Source organism: Pleurodeles waltl, chromosome 8, assembly GCF_031143425.1.
Source record: "Pleurodeles waltl isolate 20211129_DDA chromosome 8, aPleWal1.hap1.20221129, whole genome shotgun sequence".
NCBI lineage: Eukaryota > Metazoa > Chordata > Amphibia > Caudata > Salamandridae > Pleurodeles > Pleurodeles waltl.
Window position 1 is genome coordinate 1359069296 of NC_090447.1, and position 12741 is coordinate 1359082036.

The window sequence follows — 12741 nt, forward strand, 5'->3', positions numbered from 1 at the left end:
GAAAAGAAATGAAGAGTACTGATTCTCTCTGGTTTCCATACCAGACCTTCACTAAAAAAAAATATTATCTCGCCTTTTGAGGGATGATTTTTAAGAACAAGAAAAAAATAAAGTAAAAATAATCACGATATGTACAAGCGCATACAGGAAAACTAATAAACAATAAGATCTCCGATCAAATTAGAAATCTATTTGCAGTCCACAGAAACTAGTTCACACTAAAAATGTGTTGATGACATTTGCGAATTGTGTTAAACTGAGCAAATGAGCAATGAGAAGAGAACATCTTTGCTCAAGGACATAAGCAAGTAACACAGTGAATTCCTGACTCCACTACTGACAAGTTTTCAACATACTGTAAACATATTACAAAGAAACTTGGCTGATCTTGTAGTTTGCAGAAACACTGGATATAAACTCTGATCCATTTAAGTGGATTGTGCTACAGTTGCTAAATATGACTCATGCTGGATGAAAGGGACAAAAGTTCATGGCTAGGAACAGCTCGCTGTTCATCGTTGCTTCCACCAGTTATTGTTTTGGGGCATGTTCCTAGCCAATCACTATTGCAAATGTCGTCTTCTGCCTATAAAGCATTATTTTGTCTCTTCAAATAATGCGATTTTTGTACCTTTCTGCTAATAACTGGACCGATTTTTCGGAGTAGTACTGTGTGTTCACCACTTAGGGTAAAACCAAAACGCTGCTTGTGTAGCAGAAGACCAAGTGTAAAATATTAACTCGCAGAACGTAGGAAGAGAACATAAACAAAGATTGACAACAAAAGAAAAAGGAGCGTTCGTGTTAAATTCAAGGGCATTTGCTGTAGAGAAGCAATAAAAGTAAAGGTGTTGTATATATTGGTACTGTGGAATGCAATGATCACGACAGCGTTTATGTAATAAAAGAGGGCTTCGCCAAATAATCCGATCCATTATTTGGCTGTCTCGCTAACGTTATAGGTTAGAAAAAACACGGGCCTGATTTTGAACTCGGAAATAATGAACCATCTGTCAAGAACAGCAGGGGGCTTATTGCAGGAATATAATGCAAAGTCCAAGTCTACGCCTCGTGCATCCTCATCCAACAAATGGCACGTGCACTGGGGGTAGGGCAGAAGTGAAAGATGAACTGCTGGTTTGAAAACGCTTGTCGGTGTTTCAAAGGATGGGGACAGGGTGGGTTTTACAGCAGTTGATCCCCTGCAGGCTGGCATAGTGTGTTACTACACCTAACTGCATGGGGATACCAGGGGTCTCCTGTGAACCATCCTGAAAGATGCCATCAGGGGGGCACACTAATTGTGCATCACTTCCTATGTGGCACACACTGTGTATTTCTCAAAACCGTGTTTTCCTCCAAACACACAATTGTAATGCAGTGCAGGCAAAAGCACAAAAGCGTTTTCTCATTTCCATGGGGTCTTGCACCATGCAAGTGAGATGATGATCTTTGTGATCACACGAGAGCACAAAATGAGCACCCTCTCAATTGGTATCACAAAAGTGGCCATCGAACAAGTCCCTAGGACCCATTCTGTAATATGGAAGTCCCCATGGGGTGGAAAACTGGGCACAATTGCCTGTTGCACCCCTTCCCCCACCACACACATGGGAACTTAACCCTGAATGAAGCCGAAAAAACACACATGGGAGCTTAACCCTGAATGAAGCCGAAAAAACTGGTCTACATCTTAGTTAACCTTAAGCCATTCTGTTTCCATGACAAACAATAATTTGGTCATATCTCTCTTTTCATTTTCTGGGAATTACATTGTGTGGAATATCCCTCCATTTGGAACTTGATTCCTCTCCCTTTTGGATTACAGGGTAAAAGGTCTCCAGGCCTACAGTAGCATGCTGGGCGCCATGGCTGGCAATTGACAGCAGACCTAATTTAGGCCATTTAGCTTGCAAAAGTTCCTATATCCTGCTTTCACGCCTACGCATCTGGCCAAAAGTTTCTGAAATATCTGCTCTGATATGTAACAATGCCAAGGCAGCCTAGAGTATGGGTCTTCAAATTTTGTAATGTCAAGCCTCAGAGCAAAATGTTTTTGCACAAGCCCACTCTCAAACTGTGAAATACAGGAGGGCAAAGTGGAGGGGTGTGGGCCAGAGGGAAGGAGGAGGAGGATTTATTGATAGGAGAACTGATGATGCCGAAGGGAGATACTAAAGAGGTTATTTAGCATTTGACACACAGATTACTCCACTACAAATATAACAGCAATCTATTTGCCAAAGGGAGGGTCAGTGTGTGTGAACTGTGATGGGTCTGCCGGGAGAGCCAACGGAAACCTTAGACTGATTGCTCCATGGATATCAAGCTATTGATCGAAGGATCTTTACACCTCCCCTTATATATCTTTTTACATCCATGGGTGCCTCTGCAGAGTGGAGATGGGTGACTGTGAAAGGGATGCATATGTAGGTTAATTTCCACACCCCCACAGTATCACAAAAGTACACTAAAAACCTATAAATGCACTGAAAAAGTAAAAAACCTTTGAAAAAGCCAAAGGTTAAAGTGACCTTATAGTAAGGTCTTGTAATAACAAGTAGCACTAGAAAGAAAACATACACTGAAATGTTCCAGTTATCGTTTGCTGGGCTAACTATAACTTGCACCATGCACTGCTTATGACCTCACATATTACGTCACTCAAGACAAGTTCAATGACACTATTTATGTTTTGGAACCCCCCATTTTTCTCAGACCCTGCTTGATGGATCACTCTGAAACTTTCCAGAAAGGATCTGAGGTGGACGAACTTTTTTACTTTTTGTTGGATTGTTTCATAAATATTCGTCAAGTGGCCCCAAAGGTATTAGCAAAACAAAAAATGCTCTTCCTATGGAAACTCTGACCTAAATATATCTAGACAGTGTAAACACCCACTGTGAGATAAATTAGAAAAAGTACCCTCTGCAGTCCTTTATAAGGGATTTTGTAAGTCTCTGAATACTTCCATTATCACATAGAGGAACAAGGCTGGAGGCCAAAGTACTTTATAAGGTTATGGAAATCCGAGATGACTTGCAGTATCCGTATCATTTGTGGAATGGGGGTACTTTATTTATTATATTACTCAACTGTCCCCTCATAAAGCAGGCAAGGATGGACTTTATCACAAAAGGTAAGACGCAGTAAAAATGTAAGGGAAGTCAATACTGGCCATAAGTCAACAAAGTATTCCGTTTATCTACGACTCTTCAAACATTAAAACAATTATGAAACCATCCTCAAAAATGTACACATATGTAACTAGAAATTCCAAAGTGGGTTTTCAATGATGTTTGTAAAACAAACCTACATTTATTCCCACGGTTTACACAGACATCAAAATCCTAACGCAAATGCATGCCTTCGTCCTGAATTGCTAGTCAATTTTTACATGTTAATAGTTAAACAATAACTAATCTTTTTGGAGTTCCATAACGAAAAACATGAATTGTATTTCCTGAACACAAAAGATTCACAAGTAGTTTACATTTGGCGTTTTGAACTTATTAACTGGCAATTGGGTACTCACTATCATCTGTCTTTTTGGCACTGGTAGCTTATTTGCAAGCACGATTTTACGGCATGCACGATATGTGGTCAAAGAATACATGCTCTTAAAAAGGTGAATATTATTGCAAGACGTCCAACCCAGCTGAAAAAACATCTCCACGATCTGTGTGGCTCTCTGTTCTACTGTTAACTATTAACTTCTTAGCTTGGTGTTTCCTCTGGAGTGCATCGTTAACCTCAGCCTGAACCTTGCTATCAAAGGAAACTTCCTTGTGAAGGCAAAAGTTGATAGTGAACACGCATACAGTATATTGAAACAAAGAAATGTGCTGTGGACAAACTGTGTTCCAGTTAAACCACATCGGTACCCCCAGGGTCCGCAAAGTTCTTGCAGCGCTGTTATCACAGGATTATGAGTTTTATCCTGAGGAATAGGACACGACCACAGGAATCAGTGTTTGCCCACCAGTTGCCACATTTTTGCTCTTATTTCGGGCATTTTTTTCTGCGAATATATAATAGGTCAGATATTTTGATGGAAAAAATAAGCTCAGACAATTCTGGAGTTTAGTATTCCCTCACAACTCATAATCCCGATTCAGGTAGAAAATCCTGGGTCTGTCAGAATCAGGATTTATGAGATACTTATAATGAAGAGTTTAGTGTTTTTTTATTTAACCAAATGCTTGTTTTGTAACATTGAAAGTTGTTCTAATAGTTAAATGATCAGGAGCATGTGTGTACAATGTAAACCATTGAAGGCCTGTAGGAATAAGAATCATGAGTGTGTGCTTTTGTTGCCGCACCTGGAGTTACTGGGTGCAGGATCAATGGATTTGATTCAACTGGCTGGAAAACCCATCCAGTAAAGTAACCTTGAGAAATGGCTGTGTTGCAGAACAGACTTGTTCCTGGGTCCCCCCCACCCACGTCCAACCCCAGCTACAGACAGAGCTCAATCAACATTCTCTTTGTGGGAGAGGAATGTCCCCTGCTTTGTTAACAAAATTTCTCCTCTTCCCTCAACTGCCCAACTGCAAGTGAATCTGGTATCCTGAGGTTTTTTAGGCTCAAAACACACAACAACGTGCGTGTGTGTTAAGAGCTAGGCCCAAAATTGTCCTTAAGATCCAGAGCCTGGAACTGAGGTTAAGTGTAGTGGTGTAAGTCATGCTGCTGCAGCCCCACTGGGGACTAGTAACTGAGGTTATGTGCAGTGGTGTAAGACATGCCGCTGCAGCCCTTGTAGCACAGGGGGCCCACCAGCCTTTAGGACCCCCTCAGTCCTTCAGTGAAGCATTAAGCCTAAGACTTCTGAATATCTATGAAATATGAGAGACTCAGGGGCTCCTCTTCACATTCTGCGAGGGTGCCCCATAATTTTCCCTTGCACTGCTGGTTAGGTGTGGAGCACCAAAACCATACCCCTGGAGCAATAAAAGATTACAGTCTGTGTCCTAGAGAAACGTACAAGAAGTGGTTGTGGCAGCATTCTCCTTTAAATTCTTAGTATCTGGACAGGCATTATTTCCTGTTCCAAATCAGAAGGTAATGCCCATCAGCCCGCTTGTGTAAAGCTCCACTCGTGATCATGCACAGACCCTGCACTGACATCCCGTCCTTTAGTCAAGTGTGTTTTGCATGTATGGTGCCCGCCAGCAGAACTCCATGTTCATTGTGCATGTATGCTATGGTGAGTGGAATGCATTTTTGATTATGCCTGGTTTTAACATGGCATAGATGGAGGTGCTGATACAGCTTGTGCAGATAGTGGACCCAGACATTGAAGTGTGGCGGAAATGAGACACAGCTAACTTAGAAATTATATGTGACATATTTAGCTGGGAATTGCTATTTATTCCTTGTTAAGCACTACCATTTGGTAGATTATATTATAATTGGAGTGAGCCAGAAGATTAATTTGTTAGAGGAAAATACTAGGACTAGGCAAGGAGTGGGTCGATTCTCTTCCCTCGAGTGGCCCAGTCAGCATATCTAATAACAACAAGCAACTGAGCTTCACAATCATTGTACTCATGATACAGGAATGCCAGCTTGCAGCCGGTATCATCACTACCCACCATTAGAGCCATCACCTTGCATAAAGAATTGCCAGCACTGTAGGATGAAGATGAAGTAATGGAAAGGAACCACCCCAAAACTGTACATGAAGTCTAGAACATGGATACACATCACCTATCCGGAAACTAAGCGTGGAAATTGAACCCAAATCTTCCCACTTTGTTCCAGTTTCAAGTTGTTTCGCCACCCAAGGATGATAGAACCCTGAAGAGTACCAGAAGAACTGCTATAGTGCAGGGCTGGTAGTCAGTCTCCCAGAGAGGATGGAAATAGTTTTGAAAGCTTCATTTTTTGCTGGAGAAGTTGTACGTGTTGCACGTCTGTCTGGCTCTGCACACATGGTCTACCTGAGGAGAAGCCTAGCAGTCAAGACTGGGGTAGGAGCAGCCCAGAAAAAACAGTCTGCCCAGGGAGTGTACCTGAAGCCAACCTTCATCAACCTCAGGATCTAGAGACTTCCCAGCCCAACTGAAGATGGGGTTCATCAATAGCATTTCACCTGAGCACCCTCTTCTGTCACCATCACAGAAGAATGCAGATCTGTGCTGACTGCCTTTTCCATACCCATGGACCTCACTTCCACACCCAGACCCGAATAAATGGAATGCCTAACGTAAGTGTTGGAGCACCATGACAAGAGTGTCTCCCACAAGCTGTTGCAATTTGTACCCAGTCGATGTAGATTAGAGCAATTAGAACACGGCTGCCTTTAAGTCTGCGGACCCCAGCAGAGCCCCCACATATTTTGACATTTTAAAGGGCATGAAAAAGTGCCTGTCCCATAGCAAAAGGAGTCATACATATTCTTTCCAAACAGCAGAACAATTAATATTTAGAGATAATACAGATTTGGAGGTCACCACCACGCCTGACTCTGGTGATAAGGACATTGGAGGACCTTTTGCTTCACAGCAAGCAAATGAGGGAGTAATACACACAGGGGATGCTGTGGAGGCTGAGAAGATCGTCAGAGTTCGGGTGTTCTTCGCCTATGCAGTTGGAGAAAAATTGCTGAAGGCCCAAAGGGTGATATTCAAAGCTGAGTAGAGGGCAAAGATTATCATACTTTTTTCAGACCATCTACCTTACACAGGTACCACAAAGCCAAACATGAGGAGTCTACACAATTCCTGCAACAGCAGTGCAGCGACAAGACCCATTATATAAGAATACCAGAGAGTGTCACTAAGAAGGCGCAGAAGAAAAGTGAAAACCAAAACAACTGAGCATGTTAGCCTTGAACTACATGCAGACCAAAATCAATATTTGGTGTGGGGAACAAAATCCAATAATGAGAAAATGTAGAAGCACTGGAAAACATTAAACAATTAAGAAGAAATTGGTTTCCACAAAGTTTGAAAATAGTTGTTTGCCGCTACAGGTATAGTACAGTTATAAAACCCCATAAACTCAAAACAATCAACAAAGATTAAAAAACACACACACAAACTAAGGATTCTTCTAGGACTAATACATTAAAAAAAATCTTGTTGCTAATTACTAGGAACAGAAAGGTCGTTTAGTAGTCTGCGGTGGGTTTTGTGAATGGCCTAGCTGAACCCCCTGCTGCATAGAGTAGCAGCCTGTGCTAAGAGGACTTGACTGCTTGAAAAGATTAAGCACAGGGACTAGCCATAGACTAGGCCTTTTGCCCCTCCCCCCCCCCCCCCCAGTGTGCATGGCCAAAGAATATACACAGCAGGGGTTGGTAGTATGTCATCATAAAACCCCAGAAAGCCATAGACAAAAAAATCTTCAGTTAAAATGAAGTTATGGTTAAGATTAGTTATAACACCCTAAAGTAAAGAAGCTCTGAAATTCACTTTAAAATAAACAGTTAAAATGATGTTATGGTTACAACTCACTGAATTTCACCTGTTATGGTTAGTTTTGCAATAACAATAACTCTCACAACGACCAGGCAAACCATAACTTGCACATCAAATACAATGCGTTTGATCCCACATTTACACCAAAAGTAACAACACGTAAAAGCACAATCACATTAAATTACAACACATTCTCAAACCGACAAATAATACTACAGCCATAGTATTAGTGGTGATGTGATATGTAATCTGTAAGGTTATTATGACATTTGTAATTGCATCTGTCACATCAAGGGTGAGGTCACTGCATTGTGTGTGCTAATTATGATTATGGTGGTGATGCTTAGAAAGATTTTGGATGAAAAATTACTGCTTACCAATTCTTCATTAGTCTAGGGGAAAGAAAAATGCAGAGTAAGACAAAAAAGACAGGGCCAGATGTAGAAAGCATTTTTGTAGCCACAATGCTTAAATTTGGAGTTTGTAACTGCAAAAAATGATTTTTACAATGTAGTAAGCTGGTAACTTTTTTGAGACTCCAAAAGTGGGTTTAGAAATGGATATTTAGTCACTATATGGACGGGGCTTCTTGTAGAAGTCCCCTCCAAACAGCGTTTCGACCCATATGCATCAACAGTTTAGGACAGAAATAGTGGCAAAACAACACTGAAAACGTACCAAAGTCCAAGTTGGGTTGGTAACCCATTCATAAAAAGAGTTCAACTTTTTTTTTTAATTGCAGCATGGGTTGTATTAAAAATATTTTAAAAGCGATCAGACATAGGGACCAGGATCACTGTGATAACTAACAAGAATATTGAAGAGGTAGGTCGGACTGCGAGCCTCATGGTTTTCCACCCCGGTTGCAAAAATACCAGCCATAATTTGAAAAAATCATTTTGTGTTTCTTACATCAGTGTCACAGACAGTTCTCAGCAGGGTTGTATGTATCATTAATGCACCGGGAACAGCGGCACTATGCCCAAACGGTTTGAGGAAACCACAGCACCACAACTATGTCTGTTACTAGTGCACAACTTGGGACTGGTCGTTGTTTTCTGCTTGCATTGTATCCCACTGTCGTCTTACGCACTGGATCTCAGATAAGGCATTCTAAGTTAGCGTTTTTACATGATTTAGCTAGTACCTTGGACCATTAGTAGATTCACGTGTAAACTTACTATTTTGTGAATATTATTTTTCTCTTTTAAATACTGTAAAGGAAATTGAGTGTGCCACGCTGACTTTAAAAAAGCAATCAAGTTAAATGACGTCAAGCAGACATGTGCTGCTTCGTAAATGAGCTAAGTAATGCTCCAAGCACTTTTTGCAATATATTACATTTGGATGAGCATATTTATTTTTTACACAGTAGCATATGGCCCTAAAGTCTTGCACAGTTAGGATATGATTAATTCGAATATATTTAGCGACCCCTAGTGTTATCGTATGAAAACACTGTCGGTACGAACGTACACATTTTTTCGGTATCACTTCGTTCATTAAAACAATAACGGTGTTGTATGGGTCTGAGAGGAGTTAATAAATGTGGCTGGCATACCTGTAAGTTGTTAAACTGCTGATCTTCTAAGAGACGCTGAGCTTCCACTAGGTGTTGCTTGAAGAAAATCTGGTTATTGTGAAAGTTTACTCCAACGTTTTCCTGTATTATTTTATCATAGTCTTCATTTGATGGCGCATGTTTCTGAAACCAGGAACCATTTAAAAGGATAGTAGCGGGGGGAGAGTCTACAGTTCTTGAAAGGAAAAAAATGCAAAATAATTTATATGCATGTTAATTTTCGCATTTCACAATTGTGAAACATACAATGTAGAGATTATTCAAAATTCTATAAATGTGCAGGCGGTTTCCAAGGGTAAAACCAGGCATATTACTGCAATGCGTTTACATTTGGACTGCACAACGACATCCATGATACTGTGCCTTCATCATGATCAGACTGTCCTACCTCCTTCCCTCTTTCTTTGTTTTCGTCTTTAACCTATCTGTTAACACTCCTAACCCACTCCCCATTTATTGCCTCCAAATAACTCCCACTGTGCCCCGACTCTCACTGCCTCCTCCCCTTCTCCCTTTCACATATCTTCCTGCAGCTTCAACACCTACTACCTCCTCTAATCCCCTACTACCACCATCTTCTGTCACCCACTCACTCCTCTCACTCATTACTCTACACCCCACCCTCCACCACTGTGTCACACAAAGCCCTCTCTCATAGCAAATCCTGCTTCCTCTCCCCTTCTCCTCTTTGCTCCTACAGTCTCCTACTTTACCCTCATTTCCTACCCCCTTTTATCCCCACCTCTTTCCCCTTAGAATCTGAAGGCCTCCTTCCTCACCACTATCTCCAATCCCCTCCACCCAGCTGTGGCCTTCCCCTCAAAGTCCTGTCTGTCTCGCTGGACTTTCTCCAATTCCCCTTTCACCCTGCTATCCCATTGCCTCTTTTTCCTACCACAACATTTCCACTCTTCTCTCCCACCACACTTCCCTTTCTTGCACATCTTCTGTATCCATCACATCCCTGCCCAACCCCGTTCAGGGGCCCACAGGGCAGACGGAGGCTACTGGGTCCCAACCAATGTAGCTGTCATTTGTCAGTGGTGCCTTGGGCCAAGTACAACCTTTTCTGCACTTGACTCACAAATCACAAGGTAGGAAGGGCAAGCATTCACTGGCTTCTCAGGGAGGTGGAATGGGAGTGGGTACAGGCTCAGAACTCAACAATCAATGAAAGCATAATAACGTCAATTCCAATCACAGTGCTCGTATTTTTAAAACAGAGAACAGTTTTTAATTTCACAGTAGTACTAACTACAACACAATTCAGTCCAGCGTACAGAGCAGCGATTCTTCCTTGTGGCGATACTCTGGTTAATTCCCCTCATGCTATCTCCTATACAGATGACCCTGACAAGCTTGTCACTGCCAGCAATTATGGAAGACTCATTAATTAGTCTCAGGTGCAGATTCTGGTGTTCCATATATGAGATGCACAATCGATTCATGTGTACCACTGTTCCTGCCCCTAGGGGTGTAGTGCGTAGGAAGTTAGCCTCCAAGCGTTTTGTGTTCGACTAGCATGGATCCTGTAACTTAGTTTGCCCTCTGCAGACAAGGACACAGTAGTTAGAGACAGTCCTTGGAAGCGCTGAAAAGGCCAGGCTTGACCTGGGTCTCTTCATACACAGCCACTGGGTTGAGTCCAACGCCGATTAGCCCTGGCACTTCTGTGTATGTGTGGACCCAACTGCAACCCTATCAATCCGGGGAGATGGATGCAGCCCGCTTGGGCTGTTTTCTGACACTGAAGAAGGTACGGGCTCCGGGGGGCTGATAAAACCACAGGAAAAGTTGTAATTGTTTACAAAGGCAATTGCAACTCCGTCCGAGCTGACATAATAACAATGGCACACTGGAGCTCAGTTGGGTCGATACAATTACTAGGCTGTTGCAACCCTGACCGGGCTGTTGTGTTCACTGCCAGGAAACTTCTGAAAGCCTCGGGTTTCGTGGTTGCAGATGGTCAGCTTTCACTACGAGTCCCTCCGTCGGGGGAACCTGCTGGATTTCTCCTGCTGTAGAGTCTCTCCTGCTCCAAGGTCAGCCAGACTTCTAATTTCTTTCAGCAGGCAAACAGACTTCTAGGCACTACACACACCTTCAACTCAAGCAGAAAGTGCAGACTGGAGGGGCTGTCCACTCACCTAGGAATGATTGGCTGTCAAGTAGACACATGTCCTGGTCACACCGCAGTACTTTGTGATTCTGTGGAGCACTCCCTACTCTGGTTATGAAAGACGGGGACCTGAAATAAAGTTTAGTGGTTTGGTTCCTGCCTTTACACACACATTCTGGACAGGGGATGTGGATTCACTATCTCACTCATCAAAACAGGTCTGGGGTGGTTACCTTTTCAAATGTTTGTCTCAGGCTGCTCTCCAGACACAGTCTTTGTGTAGTTATCCAACTTGCAGCAAGTAGTGTTGGGGCTGACTTCAAAGTGGATCACCCCCAACGGGGGCACAATAAAGGGGGGGTCTCTGCACCTGGCTATTAGCATCCTTTCTGAAGCAGCAATTAGGGTATGAGAAAAGGGCAGGCCTGACCTAGAAACATCCTTACCCTGCACAACACAAATTGCAGTCTCACCCTCAACAGTTCCAATAACTGAATGGTAGTACTGAGAAAGAACTGATCAGCAGCCCCTAGCTATCGAAAGTCTTTCTAGAATGTCCACAGGTAGCCACGTCCTTATCCTCTTCATTTCAGTGTCTTGTTCTCCACCTTCCAGCTTCAGGAATGCAGACAATGCATTTCCACTGTCTGGGGGCGCTGTCCCCATTTTCCATCATGTGTCATGACAAACCAGGGACATCTATATTTGATCCCAATGGATTCAGTGCTCAGACTCACTAACACACAGAGTCCCACTACTGCTAGCGTATTAAACATACACTATATATGCACTTGGCATACCCAGAGGATATCAAGGCTCTGGGCATTTCACTTAACACCTGAACTTTACACAAGAGGGCCCTGCAGGCAGCACTCTTAGTGACACAGATAAAAAGGTTTGTTCACACTATAAAATTCAATACACAGTATGCGTTCACCACTGCTTTATATTCTACTTAACTTGGTAAAAACACAATAGTTATCACTCACAACACTCATCTACCAATCAGGATCGCCATACTATGACAGTACACAAATCACATACACAACTCGTAATAAGAAATGATCACCTTGCCATGTCAGCAACGTCTGTGACACCTGACTCCGCTGCAGCACCTGTGGCTCCATGGTGTGCTTGCGACACCGCAAAGTCGATGCCTTGCATCTTGAATTGCTGATTCATTGACCCCGTTTTGTCATAAGGAACCAATGCCTTGCCACCAATGCCGCATCACCTCCCCACAAGCGTAAGGAACCAACGCCTCACTGTCTTACCTAGCAGTAAGAAACTGATGCCTCACCTCCCCAGTAGCAGTAAGGAACCAATGATGCACCGGCTCCAGCAACGCCTCATCTCCCCGACTCCGTGTAGCGTCTTTGTTTCCTCATTGTTTTCCAAAATACTGTACCCGGGGTCCGTGCAACTCAGTGACCCGTCTGTACTCCCTTGAAAATGGTGTCAGACTGCTGGCAGCGACTCCGTAAAGATGCCGTGATAGCCTCAATTCGAGCTATTGTGTTTCTAAGAGCTATACTAGGATTTAATCTTTGAAAAATTGTATCTTTACTTGTGTATGTAGGATTTTTGTTATTTTGGTCTTGTTTTACTCAGAT

General features: G+C 42.7%; 1 protein-coding gene across 2 annotated transcripts in view; it reads right to left on the reverse strand.

Annotated features, from left to right (window-relative positions):
• The window catches only part of CEP126 (centrosomal protein 126), a 304423-nt gene that overhangs the window by 203777 nt on the left and 87905 nt on the right, over positions 1-12741 (reverse strand). For both annotated transcript variants that reach the window (XM_069202376.1, XM_069202377.1), the window contains exon 5: positions 8989-9184. In XM_069202376.1, the coding sequence (XP_069058477.1) occupies positions 8989-9184 (196 nt within the window). The remainder of the gene's footprint in view (positions 1-8988; positions 9185-12741) is intronic.